Below are 23,228 nucleotides of genomic sequence, written 5' to 3' on the forward strand. Positions count from 1 at the left end.
TCATTGTAGGTTGTTAGTGGGGAGTAGCAGTTACATCGTCATCATTATCATCATTGTAGGTTGTTAGTGGGAGTAGTAGTTACATCGTCATCATCATCATTGTAAGATGGTAGTTGGAGTAGTAGTTACATCGTCATCATTATCATCATTGTAGGTTGTTAGTGGGAGTAGTAGTTACATCGTCATCATCATCATTGTAAGATGGTAGTTGGAGTAGTAGTTACATCGTCATCATTATCATCATTGTAGGTTGTTAGTGGGGAGTAGTAGTTACATCGTCATCATTATCATCATTGTAGGTTGTTAGTGGGAGTAGTAGTTACATCGTCATCATCATCATTGTAAGATGGTAGTTGGAGTAGTAGTTACATCGTCATCATTATCATCATTGTAGGTTGTTAGTGGGGAGTAGCAGTTACATCGTCATCATTATCATCATTGTAGGTTGTTAGTGGGAGTAGTAGTTACATCGTCATCATCATCATTGTAAGATGGTAGTTGGAGTAGTAGTTACATCGTCATCATTATCATCATTGTAGGTTGTTAGTGGGGAGTAGCAGTTACATCGTCATCATTATCATCATTGTAGGTTGTTAGTGGGAGTAGTAGTTACATCGTCATCATCATCATTGTAAGATGGTAGTTGGAGTAGTAGTTACATCGTCATCATCATCATTGTAGGTTGTTAGTGGGAGTAGTAGTTACATCGTCATCATCATCATTGTAAGATGGTAGTTGGAGTAGTAGTTACATCGTCATCATTATCATCATTGTAGGTTGTTAGTGGGGAGTAGTAGTTACATCGTCATCATTATCATCATTGTAGGTTGTTAGTGGGAGTAGTAGTTACATCGTCATCATCATCATTGTAAGATGGTAGTTGGAGTAGTAGTTACATCGTCATCATTATCATCATTGTAGGTTGTTAGTGGGGAGTAGCAGTTACATCGTCATCATTATCATCATTGTAGGTTGTTAGTGGGAGTAGTAGTTACATCGTCATCATCATCATTGTAAGATGGTAGTTGGAGTAGTAGTTACATCGTCATCATTATCATCATTGTAGGTTGTTAGTGGGGAGTAGCAGTTACATCGTCATCATTATCATCATTGTAGGTTGTTAGTGGGAGTAGTAGTTACATCGTCATCATCATCATTGTAGGTTGTTAGTGGGAGTAGTAGTTACATCGTCATCATCATCATTGTAAGATGGTAGTTGGAGTAGTAGTTACATCGTCATCATTATCATCATTGTAGGTTGTTAGTGGGAGTAGTAGTTACATCGTCATCATCATCATTGTAAGATGGTAGTGGGAGTAGTAGTTACATCGTCATCATCATCATTGTAAGATGGTAGTTGGAGTAGTAGTTACATCGTCATCATTATCATCATTGTAAGATGGTAGTTGGAGTAGTAGTTACATCGTCATCATTATCATCATTGTAAGATGGTAGTTGGAGTAGTAGTTACATCGTCATCATTATCATCATTGTAGGTTGTTAGTGGGAGTAGTAGTTACATCGTCATCATCATCATTGTAAGATGGTAGTGGGAGTAGTAGTTACATCGTCATCATTATCATCATTGTAAGATGTTAGTTGGAGTAGTAGTTACATCGTCATCATTATCATCATTGTAAGATGGTAGTTGGAGTAGTAGTTACATCGTCATCATTATCATCATTGTAAGATGGTAGTGGGAGTAGAAGTTACATCGTCATCATTATCATCATTGTAAGATGGTAGTTGGAGTAGTAGTTACATCGTCATCATTATCATCATTGTAAGATGGTAGTTGGAGTAGTAGTTACATCGTCATCATTATCATCATTGTAAGATGGTAGTTGGAGTAGTAGTTACATCGTCATCATTATCATCATTGTAAGATGGTAGTTGGAGTAGTAGTTACATCGTCATCATTATCATCATTGTAAGATGGTAGTGGGAGTAGAAGTTACATCGTCATCATTATCATCATTGTAAGATGGTAGTTGGAGTAGTAGTTACATCGTCATCATTATCATCATTGTAAGATGGTAGTTGGAGTAGTAGTTACATCGTCATCATTATCATCATTGTAAGATGGTAGTTGGAGTAGTAGTTACATCGTCATCATTATCATCATTGTAAGATGGTAGTGGGAGTAGAAGTTACATCGTCATCATTATCATCATTGTAAGATGGTAGTTGGATTAGTAGTTACATCGTCATCATTATCATCATTGTAAGATGGTAGTGGGAGTAGAAGTTATTATCATTCATGTAATGAATGGTCGTTGGAGTAGTAGTAAGTTACATTCCGTTCATCATTATTCATCATTATGTAGGTGTTAGTGGGGAGTAGCAGTTACATCGTCATCATTATCATCATTGTAGGTTGTTATGGGAGTAGTAGATTATACGATCATCATCATCATTGTAGAGTGTTAGTTGGAGTAGTAGTTACATCGTCATTATCATCATTGTAAGATGGTAGTTGGAGTAGTAGTTACATCGTCATCATTATCATCATTGTAGGTTGTTAGTGGGAGTAGTAGTTACATCGTCATCATCATCATTGTAAGATGGTAGTGGGAGTAGTAGTTACATCGTCATCATCATCATTGTAAGATGGTAGTTGGAGTAGTAGTTACATCGTCATCATTATCATCATTGTAAGATGGTAGTTGGAGTAGTAGTTACATCGTCATCATTATCATCATTGTAAGATGGTAGTTGGAGTAGTAGTTACATCGTCATCATTATCATCATTGTAGGTTGTTAGTGGGAGTAGTAGTTACATCGTCATCATCATCATTGTAAGATGGTAGTGGGAGTAGTAGTTACATCGTCATCATTATCATCATTGTAAGATGGTAGTTGGAGTAGTAGTTACATCGTCATCATTATCATCATTGTAAGATGGTAGTTGGAGTAGTAGTTACATCGTCATCATTATCATCATTGTAAGATGGTAGTTGGAGTAGTAGTTACATCGTCATCATTATCATCATTGTAAGATGGTAGTGGGAGTAGAAGTTACATCGTCATCATTATCATCATTGTAAGATGGTAGTTGGAGTAGTAGTTACATCGTCATCATTATCATCATTGTAAGATGGTAGTTGGAGTAGTAGTTACATCGTCATCATTATCATCATTGTAAGATGGTAGTTGGAGTAGTAGTTACATCGTCATCATTATCATCATTGTAAGATGGTAGTGGGAGTAGAAGTTACATCGTCATCATTATCATCATTGTAAGATGGTAGTTGGATTAGTAGTTACATCGTCATCATTATCATCATTGTAAGATGGTAGTGGGAGTAGAAGTTACATCGTCATCATTATCATCATTGTAAGATGGTAGTTGGATTAGTAGTTACATCGTCATCATTATCATCATTGTAAGATGGTAGTTGGATTAGTAGTTACATCGTCATCATTATCATCATTGTAAGATGGTAGTTGGAGTAGTAGTTACATCGTCATCATTATCATCATTGTAAGATGGTAGTTGGAGTAGTAGTTACATCGTCATCATTATCATCATTGTAAGATGGTAGTTGGAGTAGTAGTTACATCGTCATCATCATCATTGTAGGTTGTTAGTGGGAGTAGTAGTTACATCGTCATCATCATCATTGTAGGTTGTTAGTGGGAGTAGTAGTTACATCGTCATCATTATCATCATTGTAGGTTGTTAGTGGGAGTAGTAGTTACATCGTCATCATTATCATTGTAAGATGGTAGTGGGAGTAATAGTTTATCATCTCGTCTTGAATAATTTGTTTTAAATGTACTGTAGAAATAAAAACTATAGCACACAAGTAGTATATGGGTCCGCCTTAGCGTCAGTGGAATTTAACGTTAAAAATGGGTAAATCAAAATTGGCGTCAATGGGAATTTAACATGGGAATGTCACCTTTCGGTCAATGGGAATTGAAAATTGGTGAGGTCATGGGCTTTTTAGGGTCAAAACAATTTATAAGGCGAAATGTATTTGTAAGGACAGAGAGTTGATAGGGACAAACATAGACATACAGAAACAAACAAATACACATCCAAACACACAGAAAAGAGGACAGAAATGTTCTAAAGAAAGACTCACAGATAAAATAGAGACTCGAAAAAAGAAAAGACTATTGTATGGGTACAAAACATTTATTCAGGTATATACATGGGCTCTCTAGCGTGTGATATGGTCTAAGCACTATCCATCTAATACATTAAACATTTGGACAGGAAACAAACCTATTTAAAAGTTATTCAGCTCTTTGTTCTAGTAAACTACTTTTTAAAAATTAAAGTTCATATCTTCAAAGAAATAATTCATATACAACGTATTTACATTTCATAAAAGAAATCCATTTTCTTTCACGCTACATTAAATGCTCATTGTTAAGAAAAAGCTAAAGCAATTAGCAAACAATCAAATAGGACAAAGTTCGTGCTTTTCTCTATATCCGTCACACACATTGTTTAAAATCTGGTCAGCTACCACTTGTGTCCCAGTGTAGATGTTTCCCATCACGTACCCCTTTTCATTCGTAAATCTGCTGTTATGTCCATCGTGTTAGGTACACTTATTGGTAAGCAGATCAAGTGCAGTCATTGTCTTCTTCCCATCTGAGCTACAACGTATGCCATATGAATGGTCACTTTTCCATCAGTGATGTCAAATTTTTCTCTCATCGTCTGCACGTCTTCGATAGCCCTCAAAAGTTTGGATGAAGTTAATTCTGCAGGTGTACTAAACCCGATACATACAGGAGAGTTCAAACTGTCGTGTGATACATCGATAGGCTTAAACGACCTAAATCTTTGACTTGACACTGACGTTTGAGTTCATCTAACAGTGAGTCAGATAAGTCCGTAATGAAACCTGCCACTTCCTCAGGTAGAATGTCAGACGCAAAGTCTTTAAATTTCACCGTGTAGGTGTAAGTTGTCGTCCTAAATTTTCTAGTAGTCGCCGTCTGAATCATTTGGATGCTAAAATACTCCTTTAGGTCTACTGAATCCTTTCCCTTCTTGGACGCACTTTGCTGTGACGGTATTGTAGTGGTGAAAGAGGCCAATGATGTTTGTTTCTCCTCTTTTTTCATCTGCGCAGAGTGGTCCATCGTTCTCGTCGCTTGTCCTTGCAATGAAGTGTCGTTCTTGAAAGTCGTCCCCTTTTTATACTGGGTGATATCATCGTGTCCCTAAAGTAAAGTCTTGTAGTCTGGAAGTTGCACTGCTAGCACATAGTTTTCCATGGCGTTAGTAAATAAACAACTAAGATGTGGTACTGTATTGGTGGTGTGATCGTGAGGCACAGCATCGCACTCGAGCTTCTCATTGGACTTGAGCCTCTCATTCGATTTTTGCTGTGTCGAAGTCATCCTTTTTGTTGGTAGCTATCGTCTTTGAACAATTGTGTTTATACCAGTGTGTCCGTACGGCAAAGTGAAGTGGTTGGGAAGTCGCACTAACTTCTGGTACACGATTTGATTTTTGCAAAGGTCGACTGACCATTTGGTGTGTGGCTGAACTTACAATCTTGTGAGGTTGGTAGGTGGTCACTTTAAAATTTTGATCCTTTCCAGACTGCAAGGTTTCTTTCGATACCCCAAAGGTCACCACTTGACTGGTGCGATAATTGAGAGTCATTCTTTTCACTTCTCCATGTTGGTCCCGGTATTCGTAGCCGTAATTTTTGGGACCGCCACTGGCAAAACATAGAATCTTGTCGTCGGAGTGCTCGTCCGTCCAGGCTTCTAAACGGTTGCCATCGATGTCAGGGTGTCGGTGACCCAGGCGATCAATGTAGATGCAACTGTCCCTGTCATAAAACAGCATACGATCTCCTAATGGGTGAATAGCGAGCATGAGCTGTCACGTGGGCTGTAATGATGACATTTCCAAATTCGTCAGCTTCTACAAAGTCCAGGTCTTCTTCGTAATTGACCATGATCAAGTCCTCACGAAGGACATCCATGTGTTACGTGGTTTTGGTTTTGTCGTGAATCATCTGGAAGTAGCGGGAATGATCGGACAAATACTCTGTCTTGGGTAAACACGGCCGTTGTGACATTTTGCCCCGCAAACAATTCAACATCACTTTGGCAAACGATCGCCTTCCTTCGTTTTTTCTCCACGTGTTCTAAAGTGATGCCTTCCTGCTCCAAGTCATTCTCTTTGAATTTGTTTCGGTCTTCGGGAGTGTGACACCAGGAAGGATAGCCGCTGGCTTCTTGTTTCAGTTTCGAAAAGGCATCCACGTAGTCTGCGAAAATGCCTTTATGAGTCTTGTTACCCTTGTGGTATTTTTTGTCTTGGGAAAGTGGTAAATTTTGTACCCTTCTAATAGTTGGTATACCAGATCCAGAGCATTGAACAATTCCACGCTGACCCACGTTCCCGTCAAGGCGCGTTCTTCCTAGGTGTGCTGACAAGGTTGGTCTTGGTTGCACGTTTCGGCACAAGGGAAACATCAGTTTGCTCTAGAAAATTTAAGGTATCCATAATAACTTGATTCTATTCACACATCGCTGATGAAATATATATTTAATTTATTTGTTTAAAATAAATATTTTACAAAGGATTGATTTATTACTTATGAATGAAGGGGTCCCGAGTGGCCAAGTGGTCTAAAGCGCTCTCCGTTACGGATTACTGCCATCTCACCTCTGTCTGTGTGGGTTCCAGTCTAGGATTCGGCCAGTGTGGGTATGTGAGAAAGCTTGTCAGTAGCTTCTCGTGGGTCAGTGGTTCTTTCTGGGGTTTTCCCAGGTTCTTCCTCCACCATTAATGCTGGCCGCCATGTATAGCCTATCGTGTGCTGAAAAATGGCATTAAACCCCACAACAACAACAAAAAAACAACAACTTATGAATGAAAGGATAATTAAGAACTGATGAACATAGAATGTAAGTCTGATATCTTTAGGTATAACAATAAAGAAATTATAGCTTTGGCAGGAATGATGGAAATACTTTTTTACGAAAGTTTGAATTATTCCTAGAAAATACGATATAAAGTCTTGGTGAAAATGTACCTTTACTGTAAATAAGGTGGTGTTATGCGATAAGATATTGAATTTAGAGGTTGGACCCTATTTATACCAGTTACATATTAATCATGAAATGTAGGTGAAAGTGGCGCACTTTTGATGCGCGATGAATGATCATTCTAAAATGTACAGACAGTGAATATTCAATATCAAAAGGAGAAGTAGTACAGGAGTTTCATACCGGAGAAGATGCACAGACTCATGCACGAACGGACAAAATGAATCATATTTATTGCTCGCTTCTTGAAGCAGGGGACATACATTCATCCTCAAATAATCAAAACACTAAAGTAGAAATGAATTAGAATACAAGGAGATATAAATTAAGCAGAGAAAAATTCTGAATTTATTCCAAACAATTTGTTAATTAATCTGTGTCATGTCAATTATACATGGGCATGTTCAATGGTACTTGCCTAATATGATAGTAGGTTATTTGGTCTGCGACATAATTCAGAAGCACATTACTAACAGATGCATAAACTTTAATACACACGTTCAACCATTCTACAAGTAATGCTTGTGGTCTGTCTCACGTTTTAGCTTCCACCCCTTTAGAAGAAAGAAACCTCTTTGTGCTGGTAGTGCATTTCAAAGGTGACATCGATTTTACAGCGGAGAGAGTGTCGACAAAGAATGTTACTTTAGTGAAGCAGTGGACAAGAGAACCATGTTACTGTAGAGAAGAGAGAAGTAGTCGGTAAGGGAACCTGTTACTGTAGAGCAATAGTGGACAGTTTCTGGACTGGTTGTTTAGTCCAAGTGCTTGCATAAGGAATATATTTTATTGGTGTTTATGCTCGTGTTTCCCGCCATTTTGATCAAGCATAGTAAATGTAGAGAACATTCTTTCTATTCAAGGCCAGGGAGGGAAAACTATCTATCCACCCAAACTGGGTTTGTACTACTATTTTTTTCTCACTCACTCCTCCTCGGCCCACAAAGTACTCAGTGCTTCCGTCTACATTATGTATGTAATAAAAAAGGGATCATTAGTTTAGATACTTTTATTACAGACACAATTATGTCGCATTACTGCTCTTCCTCCCACCTCTCCTTCTAGTAAAAAAAATCAAATCTACGTAATACAGAAGGAAACAAAAAGGCTTTATCAGAGACTACGTTTTCGCACCGATCAAGGAAGGTGTCTTATTGGGAAGGAAGACGCGAATGACAAGTAACGAAAATATACTTTAGAAAATAAGAGAAATTTGCTGGCTGACATGAAAAGACAGAACAAATAGTATAGCAGAAAAATGTATTTTCACCAAAATGATTCGGAAACATATTCTTATTATTTTCAGTCATATCTTTTGAAAGAAACAAATTAAGTTGCCTTTAATACTCTACAAAAAGGAAATGAAAAACAAGCAAACATGGCTAAACTTTATTTTCACAATTATCATGGTACTGCATGAAGGATAGAAACACAGGGTACATGCAATGAGAAAGAATGACTTTATATTTCAGAGGTCTTTGGTATTTAAGGGTGGTAGGGGTAATGGGCGTCCTCCATTGTCTTCTTGACCCAGTCTGAGTATTGAACAACGTCCTCAAATATGCCAGGCTCATCGTGAAGCTTGCAATCACCACCAGAGGAAGCTATGCCTAAAAAAGGAATGAGAAATGATGTGGAATAGAAGATCAAACAAATAAGACAGGACTCACTTTTGAATAGTTTAAAAGAATAATTGTAATCCTTGGTACAGTTAAGTTTTACAACACTTCTTACACCAGTTTTGCACTTGGGCATTCTCTTTGAGAAAGTATGATTTTGCCAAGAAAATGAAACGGCAGGACATGAGAAACAAATTTATTGTAAGTAATTGGAGGGAAAATCCTTACGTTTCATTCATAACTTGTTTTAATAGTATGTGGAACATTAAAAACCGAGTCTATTATATGCATGTACTATATACTTTTCAGCTTTTATTTTAGTTACCAGCACAATGCAAACTTACTACAACGTGTGACAAATATATGTAACCAAGACATGTGGATGAAGACGATTGCATGACGAGAACACATTGAATTTCAACCAACATTTCGCTGATAATTTGGAATTCAGAAGACAAAAGAGAGCTGTCGAAACTCAATAGTTGCATTTTGGAGGCAATTAAAGACAGTAAATACTTGTTATAGAAGCAATACATCTCGTTAATTAAAAGTGTTGCCCTCCTTCTGAAAGATGTGCTTTTAGACAAATTTCATCTGTACCCAGCTAGAAATCACCCAATCCTTAAATCAGTCAATGAGTGAAACACATTTTTAAAAAAGAAATTTAGTTGACATTATATATATATATATATATATATATATATATATATATATATATATATATATATATATATATATATATATATATATATATATATATATATATATATATATTTTACAGGCTGAATTATTTGTCTGCATTTATGAGACATGAATGTTGAAGAAATATGGTTGTAAATAGATTCTTCCACCAGTATGGGATGATTGCCCCTTGGAAAACGTCACGAACTGCTAATTCAAGATATATTTAGCCTCTGTACTTTTCTTTATAATGCAAGAGCTGGTTCGACAATTCATGACCAGCCCATGAAAGATATTTAGCTAACTCTTCCTTGGCATGATACAGCCAAATAAAATGCTGAATATGCCGTCAAAAATCAACCAATCGGTCAATTTCATTATAAAACTCATTGCAACTAAGTAATTGACATTCGGTTGCAAGAGACAATGAGTGTATAACATTTCTGGCCATTTCCCGTTCTTTTCGGAAACATATGTGAGACTGTGATACTGCTCGTCAGAGCGTGTGTGCGTGCATGTAACGTGAATTGATTTCTTTGTAATGTTGTAGTTCATTTGTATATTTTAGTGTCCCGGTAGAAATACCAATCTGACAGTAAGTCTTATTATTGAATCCGTTTACGTACAAAATAGGTTGTTTAGAAAAATTGGTAACCCAAAAATAATAGGGTCAACATGTTGCATTTTTGTAGAAATAGCTTGATAATTTTCTTTTAGTTTTGTCTCCCCTCTGAATGGACGAGACGTCGATATAGTTTTCCCCGTCAACGAAGATGAAGGCGGTGGCGTCAGTTATATTACTAATTTCTGTATTTAAGTTATTAAAACTCGAACATCTGCTAAATATCTATCTATATTCAATTACGCCATTGGAGGATATATGTTACATCAGTGGCTGTAATCAGTTACAACATTGGCGGATATCTGCTACAGCCCTCGCTGTATTCAATTACAACATTGTGGATATAGTATATATACCTAAAGTGTGTACCCTGATATGAGTTGGTGTCTCGACTGCCTAAGCAGAATCTAGACGTCGTACATAAGCGAGACCTCGCGTGCCGCGTAACCTATATTTTAAAAACGAGGGGTCAGCCGAGCGCTGTCTCACTTGCGAACATCATTATTATGACACATTTTTTCCTGCGTGTCAGACGAGAGAGGAAATCACACACATCACAAAAGGTATTTATTCAATAATACTAATCCAAGTTGTAATTTAATATAGCGAGTGATGTACGCTTCAGGAGACTTTAAAAATACTTAAACACAGTACTGAACATTGTTGACAAGGACGAGAACAACTTCCAGAAAAGTAATAAAGTATCTCAGTCTCGCCAAACATGTAAGACTACAGGTCTGCATTGCTCAACGAAGATAACTGTTCCATTCCAACTGCAATGGATCTCTCCGCGGAAAAAATACCTCTTTACATTATAAGAATTCTGCGGAATGTTGTGTTTCAACTGATTTAATCCACAAACCTTGCAAAGGCAATAGAGCAAAAAAGTAGGTCACTGTGATCTACTTTTGTTCGTCGTAAGAGCTATCTATCAAGATAAACACACCCATCAAGATTCATGACTACATGCAGTAGTGTGAGATAGACAAGCACTTAGCGTAGCCATTGGAGCGTCAAAAAGGAGGTCACGGTGACTCATTTGGCTTGTAGTGGAGCATCACCGCAAAGAATACTCCCATAAAGTTTTAAAAACGGCCTAAATGCGAAAGGTTAATGTTGGCGCCCGAGCATAATGCAATGACAATCCCTCTTGTTTGTTTCGCATGCGAGTGAACAACTGTTTAACATGTACAAATCTCGATAAAGTGGATTTATTATGTAATCTTAACTATTCACTCCACTTACCCTGGATGTACCACTGACCACTCTGGTCCTTGCAGAGCAGCGGACTGCCGATATCATCCTGAAATAAATGAAAAGCAATGGAAATCATGGTGAAGGAAATTTAGTGTACGCACGGAAAATCCATCTTACTGAGTACTTACATTTCTGTTAACCTTGACAACAAGCAATCTGCGGCGCAACACACCTGATAGGGATCACCTACCAGTAATTCAATGGAACAATTTGAAATGCTTAACTCTAGGAATGATTCCATGCTATTTAAAGCTTCTAGCATGAATAAAGCAAAGACATCAAAACAAAATTCTGCCCTGATGAAATGAAGCCTCAAAAAAAAAACCCACAACAGAACAAAAAAAAATTAAAAATGGTGATTTACGTGTTCGACCCTCTCAGTCATCTAGATTATGATTTTTAAGTGCAATTTGTGAAATTCTGGTCTGCATTACTTTGAATTGAGAGAGAGAGAGAGAGAGAGAGAGAAAGAGAGAGATTGCTTTTTTTTTAATTTTCACACTTTCAATCCACATCCATGCCTCCAAAAAGAAAAGACTAAAACTTATTAAATCATTTCACGGGACTGATGATGATGATGATGATAATGATGATGATGATGATGAAATGTGTCAATAATATAATAAGCTAATACACACAGACCAGCACATGCCTGCATATACTTGTTCGTAACCAACCTCATTTGCAGGATCTTTTGAATATGGTGAAGTGTCAATTTCCGTAAAATTATTGTATGATCTACTGTAAATATTTTGTTTTAAAACAAAACACTGTCTAAACGAGTAAATTTTACAAATGACGTGAACTCATAATAAACATGTATCACCGCATGCAATCTGATTAAAATCGATATCTACAACACGACGGAGATCTGATTAAAATCGATATCTACAACACGACGGAGATCTGATTAAAATCGATATCTACGACATGACGGAGATCTGAGAGGGACTCTTTCGATTTTATGTCATCTTAACCTTTTGATTCATCGATCAAACTACAACTTTCCTAATAATGAAAGTGAAACATACCAATTAAAAGATATACTCGCCAACTCTGCAAATAGAAACAGCGACTCTTGCGTGAGCTACAAATAAGGAAAATTCTAAATCTCACCAGAATATAAACTTCTAACGATGCCTATCAATTTTAATCAATGTGCCACTATTATATGCAAGGTCGAAAATAAAAAACGAACGTAGAATTGTTGTCCTTGGGTTAACCATCTGCATTTTTAGATGCCACCCCCGGGGATCGCAGGAAGGGTATTAAAGTTTTCACATAAAACAATTACAACGACATTTGCTAATATATTCTGACCTAAGTTTTATATTTACAGCAATGGCGTGATGTCGCGTCATGCATGTGACCGATTTTGCATTGTGACTCCTCGGTTACTGGGTATTTCTTGATGTAGGTGTGAGGGGCTGGGTGGTTGTTATGAATGCACCACAAAGCGTGGGGATTTGCATTGGAGAGCCATCGAAGTCAATTTAGAGCTGGTCATTATAAATGTGACAGTAGATTTGTGCTATATTTTAGATATCAACACGTCTACTTATTTACCTATTCTGGAACGATCCAATCATTACTCACCACACAGAAGTCTTTTGTTCCGTTTTCCTAGCCAGCACAGACTTCCGTAGCCGGCAGGAAATCTGGCCAATGGTGTAGACAGATGTCATCAGAGAGGATTGGGAGGTCTACCTGATTCAGCACCTCCTCGTTGCCGCTAGCTGTACAAATATAGGAATGTAAATATATGATTGTAAACAAACTACTCGCATTGTTGACAATTTACATCAGCTAAATGATATGAAAATACCTGCAAACAATAGCATGAACGAAAAGCAATGGCATACTCAGTCTGGAAACCATGTATAATACATTACGTGGAAAACTGTCAAATGCCATTTTTCAGAAACAAGATATTTTGTTCATATTGTTAAAGAATCAAATACTTCCTATCTTCAGATTTTGTTGGTAATAACCATATTGCGTGGCCTTAATGTGTCGTGAATGTATAGTGAATCGACGTTTTAACTTACATATAATAAAGTTTATCAAATTTATTTACTGGATCTCTTAGAAACAAATTTCTTGCGACAGACATACCCCAAAACATGCATTATATTTGTATATGTTCCGTTTTACATTCTTTCTCATGGTATAATGTATGACATCCAAGCAAACCTAACAACTTGGTTACCTCCTACTGCAGAACAACTTGATAACTGCCTGCGTTCATTGCTTGACAAACATACCCCAGCAACCAAGTGCAGGGTATCAATTAAAAAGTGTTCTCCGTGGTATAGCAGTGTTAGTGACCAGCTTCGCACTGCTAAAAGAGACCGCCGTAGAGCTGAGATGCTTTGGCTTTCCACCAGATTCACTGTTCATAAGCAAATTTATGAAGCCGCTAAGAAGAATGTCACATGATTAGTTCATGCAGCGAAATCAGCGCACTACAGTACGAAGATCATGGAAAGTTCCAGCTGCAAAGAGTTCTTCGAGATCACTAACAAGCTAATAGGGAATAGATGTACACCACTTCAAACTACCTTCTCTCCAGTCGACCCTCCGGACATGTTTGCAAATTTCTTCCGTGACAAAGTACAGACCATTAAAGATAAGCTTGACAACACAATGTCTGCTGATTCGTCGTCACCATACAGTTGCTATACATAATTCCATCGGCATCCATTAGCAGCATTTGAACCTATCTCTATGGATATAGTATGTATAATCGTGACGAAGGGTGCACCAAAGTCATGTGAACTTGATCCAATTCCAACATCACTGCTGCTTGACTGCTTAAATGCAGTATTGTCTTCACTAACTGATGTTATTAATACCTCTCTCATCCAGGAAATTCCTATCATTTTTCAAATCTGCCATTGTAAAGCCTCTGCTGAAGAAACGAACACTCGACCATAACGATTTAAAGAACTACCACCCAGTTTCTCATCTCCCATTCATGCCAAAAATCTTAGAAAAAGTTGTTCAATCCGAAATTGTATCTCATCTGAATTCAAACAGTCTTTTTAGCAATGTACATTCTACATATCGCCCCTGCTATAGTACCGAAACTACTCTTCTGAAAATAGGTATTGACTTTCTCTCTGCTTTTGATAGCGAAAAGATCACAGTCCTCACCCTTCTTGACTTATCTGCAGCATTTGACACAATAGATATATTATTTCACTGTTTCCAGCATTTATTTGGAATTCATGATACAGCCTTACTGCAGTTCAAGTCCTACTGAGTCAACAGGACACAGATTGTGTCACAAACGGAATACACTCCAGCCCAGTTGATTTATGTTGTGGTGTTCCACGGGGGTCTGTTAATGGACCTGTTCTCTTCATTGTAGACACTCATTAGCTCTCAATGTGATAGATCATCATTCAGTGTCTCACCAATTGTACGCTGATGACACCCGAATAAACAACTATAGCCACCAAACTGAAGTTGATGCAACCATCCAAGGTGTAGAGAGGTGCATTTCTGATGTGAAATCATGGATGACATGTAACAAGCTGCAGATGAATGATGGTAAAACTGAAGCCATTCTGATTGCAACACAACGACTTTCTAATTCACATCCTTACCCTCAAACAATAAATATCAGCAAAACCAACATTAAATTCACACAGTCAGTACGAAACCTAGGTGTTTCTCTCGACAGTACTCTTACATTGCACCAACATGTCATGAACATATGCAAGGCTGCATATCTTGAGCTGAGACGCATCAGCTCCATTCGCAATTATCTTTCAGTTGATGCCACTAAAATACTTGTGTGTTCCTTAGTACATTCAAAACTGGAATATTGTAACTTAGTTTTGTCTGGTTTGTCTCAATATCTACTTCAGAATCTTCAAAAAGTTCAAACCACAGCTGCTTGGGTCATCTTTAGAGTACCAAAACCAGAACACACCTCCCCCTGCTCTGTACCCTACACTGGCTATCCATTTGATCCAGAATCAAACACAAAATTTGTTCACTGTGCTTCGTTTCACTGGCTGCAGTCCAACATACCTATCCGACCTCAGCCTTGTGTACACACCAGCTAGATACCTACGGTCGTCTTCTGACACTCGTATTTGCCCACTGACACTAATGCATGGTGATCTCATTCAAGAGCTCTATTAAAACTCACCTATTTCAATTGCAAGAACAGACTTAAAGATCTAATAATGTTTCCTTACCTTAAATATTTTCAGCATGTTTTCTGTTTTCTAATTTGTAAGCATATCATTATGTGTTGTCCAATGTTGTGAAACGCTTAGAGCTTCTAAAGATTAGGCGCTATACAAAGTCCCCATTATTATTATTATTATTATTATTTGTAAATCTCATTATTTTGAGCAATGCTGTTTTCATATCTTGATTATGAGGACAACGTGGACAGGATACAATCTACAACAATAATATAAAACCATGTTCATGTATAAAACATTTCGGAGATCCAAAGAGTACGCTCCATTAAATTTAGTTTTCTAAACCTAAGTGAGAATAATGTTTGCTTCTATTTGAATGGGATATATCTGTAAAGGAACTTCTACAATGCTGTAGAATAGTATATATTTGTACTTATTTTTATATACTCTGTACAAATAGGTCCACTAAAATGTTCTCCTTTAAACATGTATTCTTGGTGAATGAAGAAATAGCGGTGAACAGTCCTATTATGCAGTATACCGTATTTTACTGTTAGAAATCAATTATGTGTCCGGACTTTTTTCGCGGAAAATTGCTAAGGAAGCGATCAAATAACTGCCAAGCACTTTAGGAGATTACACCAGAAATACTGAGAAAGGCTGATAAAAATAAAACAGAACCGGTCATGAAACGTGTTCAAAGTAATCTAGTACACACTGAATAATTGCCATAGACGTGTAATGACTGCATAGCTAATCAGTTTGCTAAGATGATCCTAACTGTTCCTAAATCTTGGGTTTTAACAATCTGGGGTGGTCGTGGGCAGTATAAGTACTACTACTACAGTCAAATGTAGCAACGTAAATCACATCACATGTTGAAGATTGAATGTTATAAAATACTATCCTAAATACCTAACTCAATTATAAAATATTTGATCCTTTGGAAAGAAATTTCCAATAAGAATACGCATAGTCCGCCTTGAAATAATTGTAGACTCTGGAGAAAAGTATCAACCTAGCGTTATGTTTTCAATTAGTACATGCAAATTTTGTAGAGGGGTGTGTGTGTGTGTGTGTGTGTGTGATATGGATTTTTAACGTAGCTTTAACAATTTTGGTCATATCGCTACGATGTCTGCAGTGTGGCAGTTTATAGTGATGACTAGCGCCGACGTTTCATGCCGCAGACATGTAGTATCATGTCCCATCCAGTCACATTATCTTGACCAATGATCCTGACACCAGGCTGACCAGTCCTAACAGTAACCTCTTAATGCTAAGCGCTGAGCGAGGCAGCTATTATTATAATGTTAATGAGACTCTGGTATGACTCAGCCAGAGTTTGAACCCGCGACCCCCGCATCCAAGGCGGATGGCCAATTGCGTAGGCAATAGTAATAACCCAAATTAGTTATTATTATTATTATTATTATTATTATTATTATTATATACCATGGGTGCAAACATATTCTCAAGTTTCCTCATAGATGCAATTGAACAAAATTCATATATTTGTATATTGATATAACACAGGGTAATGCAATCCAGATATGGGAGACCGCGCATAGGGGGAAAGGTGTGTGTACTCACACCCCACCCCCAACAACCCCCGGATTGCATCTCTAAACATGTTTTGGCTTTCATCCGTAAAGCTAAATCGTAAACCACTAGATGACTGCGTCCCCAACCACCCACCTCACCAATGAATAGATTAACAGTTTTAGTTAAAACAATCTTACCTGCAGTTGACCCCCAGCCAGGGAGGTAGCATGTCTGGCCTACTGTATATTGATGAGATGAATCTGGCAGACAGACGAAACGCACGTGGTCATTAAAATGCATTGCTTCCTTAGTAATGATCAGTGCAATATCGTTCTCCAAGGTAGAATAATTGTACGCGGGATGGAGAATAACACGTGATATGTGGTAGTAACGTTCGTTTGGATCTTTAGTGTGGATATTGTGTTCCCCAGCATACACTCTCCAGTGCGCGATGTCTACATCAAAAATACTATAGTATGGTCTGAAAGAAAATAATCGATTGTAGTAACAGTTGAGGTAATGCTGTTCAAACATAGAACTAGAAAATGTAAGCCAGCCGAAAACTACCACCCAGTCCCATTTCTACACACATTCCCCTTCTCTCTCTTCCCTTCAAAGCGGGTGCATCCTAAATCTTCACATTTTTAATTACCTAAAAGTATGAAGATTTTAATTCATGAAGCAAAACAAGACATTAAGCACGCACGAGCGTAATCGTGCACATACGCTTGCGTGCACGACCAGACCTATTAGAAGAAAAACATTCACTGCACATTCTTTACATAAAAACACAGAGGTTAACGAGTCCCATTTATTGACTACTTCCTCAATGGACCTTCCCCATCCCATACGCATAACCACACACACATACACACACACACACACACACACACACAAGGGGCGTTATGTGAATCAAAGTAGTAGGACTGTCTAAATCACACAGGTGACTCAGCTATAGCATTTGATTTTCGCGTCTCGTTAGTGAAAAATGTATGAGGAGCTTCGTTACATAGTTCACGCAAAATCGCTGTCCAATGGCCAATAGATCGACAATGTGACATTAATAATGAAAAACAGTAAATACTATCGTGCAGAAAACAGATCATTCCAACACCTTCCATTGCGAGCCACACTGGTTGTTACTGTCAATAAGTATAATTTCAAATGGGATTGCATTCACATTTGCAGGCACGGTGCCACTGATTCGATTCCAAGCTGGACTCATTTGCTATGTTTATTATTTTACCCTTGTGGGCCATTCGTGATCTGTTTCCGCGTGATTCTTTGACAGGCAATCATCAGATTTTCGGGCACAGTTTTGAACATATACTGTTGGTATATCAAATTGTTATCCGCCCGTAGCATTAATATGCATACATAAACATTGTTTCATCTGTCGCTTCAATACTCTTGATTAGTGATGAATTTCCACTGGTTAATCATTAACGACATAAGAAAATAAAGGGAAAAATAGTAATAATCCCCGTTTTCTAAATGAATTAAACTTGGTATAGAGTTTAATCGAATCCCCCCTTCTCTCTCTCTTTCTCTCTCTCTCTCTCTCTCTCTCTCTCTCTCTCTCTCACACACACACACACACACACACAGACACACACACACACACACACACACATGTAAGGGACGAAATACGTCAAAATCTGTGGAGTGAGAGAGAAAAAGAATTTGGACTTGATGAAAACCTTGAAACTGAACTTGCACGAATTAACCTTCATTAAGCTGGGTCGTCATAACGTTACGTGTACAGTTCCATGGGATTTTCCTTCAGTGTTCACAATATCAATGACACGCAATAAATAGTAAGTCGAGACGGCGCGATCAATTTCTTAGGTAGGAAGCGCGCACATATTGCAAACTATTTAATGATTTTTTTTAGGGGTTTTGTTTGTTCGTTCGTTTGTCTATTTGTCTGTTTTGTTTGTTTTTTTAAAACATATGCAATGTTCACAAATGTATCACAATAATACAATCCAAATATTCTTGTCTGAATTCGTTATAGTTCCAAATTAATGTTTAAGTCAAAGAATATTAATGATGAGTAGACTGTATTTCCAATGAAGACAAATTTGAATAAATAAGTCCACACAGATTAAAAACTGAAAACAACAATAATATTGATTATGCTTCAGATGTTAAGCCAAGACTTAGTAATTCTTCAAGTAAACATCATTATATGGTTGCTTGTTATACTTACAATTTACCTCGTAAAGGCCGTATAGCCTATCAATTTAACTACAGGACTAGTTAGTATGAACTATAGCTGTATTTATTTACCCTTCAAAGTGTTGAGCTGATGTCACCAGTACGTGTGCATTCAAGATTGTGGCACTCCCGGTAACGTAGCCTAAGTCATCAACCAGCAAAGTCTATATATATATATATATATATATATATATATATATATATATATATATATATATATATATATATATATATATATATATATATATATATATATATATATATATATATATATATATATATAATACGTTCTACATATAGACAAAAAGATAGATAGATAGAAAGAGAGGTAGATGGAGATATATATGTAAATTTATATATACAAGCAATTGAATAAACAATAATTTCCCAACATACCAATAGTGTGCTTGAACCTAATATAAGTAATTGATTCATAATTTAAGGCTACCAATGTCATTTTAGCTGAAACTAAAATCCAAAATTTAGTCTGAAATATATTTTTAAAAATAAAGTATTTCAGTCCTGGGCAGCATATGTATGTATAGTGTATCCAAATATACAACAAGCACTGACTATTAGAAGCACCAAGTTTTATAGAGATGACATATTTTCCGATCTCATAAAGATTTGCATTTGAGCTTTTCGGGGAAAACAAATTAATTACAATTTCAAGTACATGTAATCTCAAAATTAATCGTATTAATATTAAGTAAAACCTGTGCATTGAAAATAATAGTTATATACTCAGTTTAAGAGGTTTGTGGAAACCTTAATCGACCAAATAACCTGTTATAACCTCACATGAGCACAACTATTTGTTCTGATAGGGGTTTCTTAAAACAAAAGATAACGTTTGTTATGTCCATTGTCAGTGCATGTTATGATGACGGACTGTCAACTAAGTCTAACATGGCACATGGGGGTGGAAGGTCCGTTGTCAGGTACAGTATGATGACAGAGTGTCAACTAGGCCTAACATTGCGCATGGGGGTGGAAGGTCCGTTGTCAGGTACAGTATGATGACAGAGTGCCAACCTCCCATGAACACCACCCTTTGTTCTGATATGTGTTTTTTAAACAAAAGATAAGGGTTGTTATGTTCATTGGCAGGTACGTTATGATGACAGTCTGTCAACTGAGTCTAACGTTGAACATGGGTGTGTAAGGTCCGTTGTCAGGTACAGTATGATGACAGTGTCAACTAGGCCTAACATTGCGCATGGGGGTGGAAAGTGCGATGATTTCAGTTTCTGGATAATGATACAAATACTCAATAGCATAATGTCCAATATCCGTCCAACATATTTATCCTTGCATGTAAACAGTGTCGTCATATTGAACGAGCAGTGTATTGTATCCAATAGCCAATGAGAAATGCATATTGCCTTTAGAAATATCAATGTGGCTAACAGTCGTAACACGAAAATGAATTATTATATCATGTACTAATGTTAACGACTACTAAATTAGAATCACTACTTACGACATAAGGCCATGAATTAGGAGTGCTCTCCACTCCTCCCACGACCCTCGTTGTAATTGGCTGAACAACTGGAGTACCACACGTGATATCTGGGTTATTATAAAAAGGTATATCTGTATTAAAAATCTCAAATCATTCCTTTAAGACGAACATTCACGATCGTCTCTATTTCCTTCAAGGCTTAATCATTCTTTCGAATGCTTGTCAAAATTATAAAGCCATAACTAGTTTAACAGCATGTGTCTTGTGAACTATACACCTGGGAAATAGTGTTTAACAGTTATCTCATATAAAACATAATGTTATTCAACTCCCTGACTTAATTCATTTGAGGCGACCTGAAACTGTATCTCTTTTTCTAAATCCTATGAGCGAAAGTAACAAACATTTAAAGGTTGCATTTCTTAATGAGAAGAATTAGATGAAACACATAACTGTGTGACCCGTACGACCTTTGTTCATAGGTGTGTCGTACATTCTATTGGTCACTGTGTCGCATCAAACGTCAAGCATCTTATTAGCTTCTTTAAATAACAAAATGTTAGGCTTATGAGAGAACAACATGAAACAAATACTACATGCAAAAAACTTCAACGTTTAATGCAGTATTTCTGATTAAAAGGGGACAGTTCGAATACGTGTTCCTAAAACTCACAGAATCAGTATTTTAAAGTGTTGCCTCCAATGAAAGGCAATGTTAGTTAAAATGTTGAAGATATGTAAGGTCATAACTTACTTCCTTGAGTTCTAACCAAGGTCACAAGTCCGAGTGAGACCAGGAGTGACAGCATTCTGACTAAAAAGATATATATATATATATATATATATATATATATATATATATATATATATATATATATATATATATATATATATATATATATATGACAATAACAACAATAATAACAATAATAATTACTATTACTATTAATTATGATTATTATTATCGTTATTATTATTACTATTATTATTATTATTATTATTATCATTATTATTATTAAAACAATAATGCTAACTTGTTCTATTATAACAATAATACTAACTTCTTGATTTAGTAATTTAGTCCACTGGCCCATATTAGAAAATACAATACAAGTAAATATAGTGTGTGTCATGGTGTATAATAATTAAATGTAATATTCAACATGAGTATACATACATAATTTCCTATCAATAATCAGTATATAAAATTATAAAGATGTTACTACCAATAAGCATATCATTCACCATTCGTATGAGTTGTCAAAGATTGTCTAAGACGAAAAACCAAACTGATATAGTAAGAAAGATTGATTATATGATTAATATATTACTGTGACTCATGAGGGAAACAAATATTTCTACAGACGGATAGAGATAATAAACTTAATTAAAATATTTCTTACTTAAATGGTCATAAGATGGACTAATATAAAGAAAATGGAATTCATCTTCTACCAAATAAACATTATTTTCCGGCATAATTCACAGTACCTATTATTTCTCTCAATCGTACTATGCCTACATATCCCTGTATTCAGAAAATGCGCTGAACACCTAAAGGTATGTTTCTGGTTCCAGTTCAGTTTTCAACTTGTTATAATATATACATTTATGTGAATCGTTAATATCACTTTGCCAGTTTTGAAATGCTAAATCCTTAATTCTTTGAGAAAAATACTGAGAAAATTTGTTTTTCGTCTCCAACATCTTGATTTAGTTAGACCTGCCCAAAGCCGAAGCGAAATAGCACGTCTTTCACTTTGGTAGCCCAGGTGATACAGTTGGTTTCATCTAATCTTTTCAAACATTAAATAGTATTGGCTTTGGTATCGAGTTAAAAGCATTCTTACAACATTCACCTAGTACTTATTACATCACAAAAAATACGAGCTAAAAAATTGGTATCTTCCGCACTCCCCTAGCATAATCGCATTTTTGGTAATTTTAGGAACTCCTCAGTACTGTTTGCAAAAGTTGTTTTGCAATTTCAATACCTCGGCTAAATTCATATTGCCAAATTTCCGACCCACGTCAAGCAAATGATTTTATCGAAGAATCAAAAACTTTCAATGCATCCTCTAAAACAGCCAAATCGATTTTGGTAATACAAAACCTTGAGGTTGATTTTACGGAGATCTTAATCAAATACTTCTTTGAACGTTAAGATGTACGTCGTACACTTACCTTCTGCTGGTCTGATACTGATGCGTGAAGGGAATGAGAAAAAACAAATTCAAACTTTGCTATTTATTGCAGGTGAAAGAGGTTTTATGGGTTTTGTGAATAGATAACAGCATTCATCACAACAAATATGGACTTGTTGTAATTAATTAATGAGTGAAAACGCGCGAAAAAAAGCCAGAATTTGCAAAGTACAGCCCATTTTGTTTTTTTGAAATCTGGGACCCATTCTTAGAATTGAAATTATCATTTTTTCTTTTAAATTAAAAGGAAATAATGTCTATTTGTATTTTACTCTTCCCTTAGGAACCCCGCACAACACTACGGTTATCTTCCTTTAAAGTTACCTCCCATGACCTTTTCCTGCGTGGACATGAGACAGTAAAGAGCTTTCTCCTATATAATCTAGTATTACGTCAGACGCCTGACCTTGGGATTGT

General features: G+C 36.6%; 1 protein-coding gene across 1 annotated transcript; it reads right to left on the reverse strand.

The window, feature by feature from the left end:
- Positions 1-8,410: 8,410 nt before the first annotated feature.
- LOC149806149 (chymotrypsinogen A-like) lies at positions 8,411-22,870 on the reverse strand. Its single transcript, XM_089951048.1, has 8 exons — positions 22,792-22,870; positions 21,362-21,421; positions 20,626-20,714; positions 19,215-19,306; positions 17,120-17,403; positions 12,811-12,950; positions 11,203-11,260; positions 8,411-8,645 (listed from the first exon to the last, which is right to left on the reverse strand). The coding sequence occupies exons 2-6, from the start codon at positions 21,414-21,416 to the stop codon at positions 12,838-12,840; spliced, it is 633 nt and encodes a 210-aa protein (XP_089807174.1). The 5' UTR covers positions 21,417-21,421; positions 22,792-22,870; the 3' UTR covers positions 8,411-8,645; positions 11,203-11,260; positions 12,811-12,837.
- Positions 22,871-23,228: the final 358 nt, after the last annotated feature.

This window comes from Sinohyriopsis cumingii, chromosome 2 (genome assembly GCF_028554795.1).
Source record: "Sinohyriopsis cumingii isolate HCF-2022 chromosome 2, ASM2855479v2, whole genome shotgun sequence".
Lineage (NCBI taxonomy): Eukaryota > Metazoa > Mollusca > Bivalvia > Unionida > Unionidae > Sinohyriopsis > Sinohyriopsis cumingii.

Bases quoted from the DNA above. Each gene is read 5' to 3' on its own strand.
- LOC149806149 (XM_089951048.1), bottom strand. From the start codon at position 21,416: ATGCTGTCACTCCTGGTCTCACTCGGACTTGTGACCTTGGTTAGAACT. The intron at 20,715-21,361 runs GTAAGTTATGAC...ATAATAACCCAG, and splicing joins CTTGGTTAGAACTCAAGGAA to ATATCACGTGTGGTACTCCA. The intron at 17,404-19,214 runs GTAAATAAATAC...ATTTTCTTTCAG, and splicing joins TCAGCTCAACACTTTGAAGG to ACCATACTATAGTATTTTTG.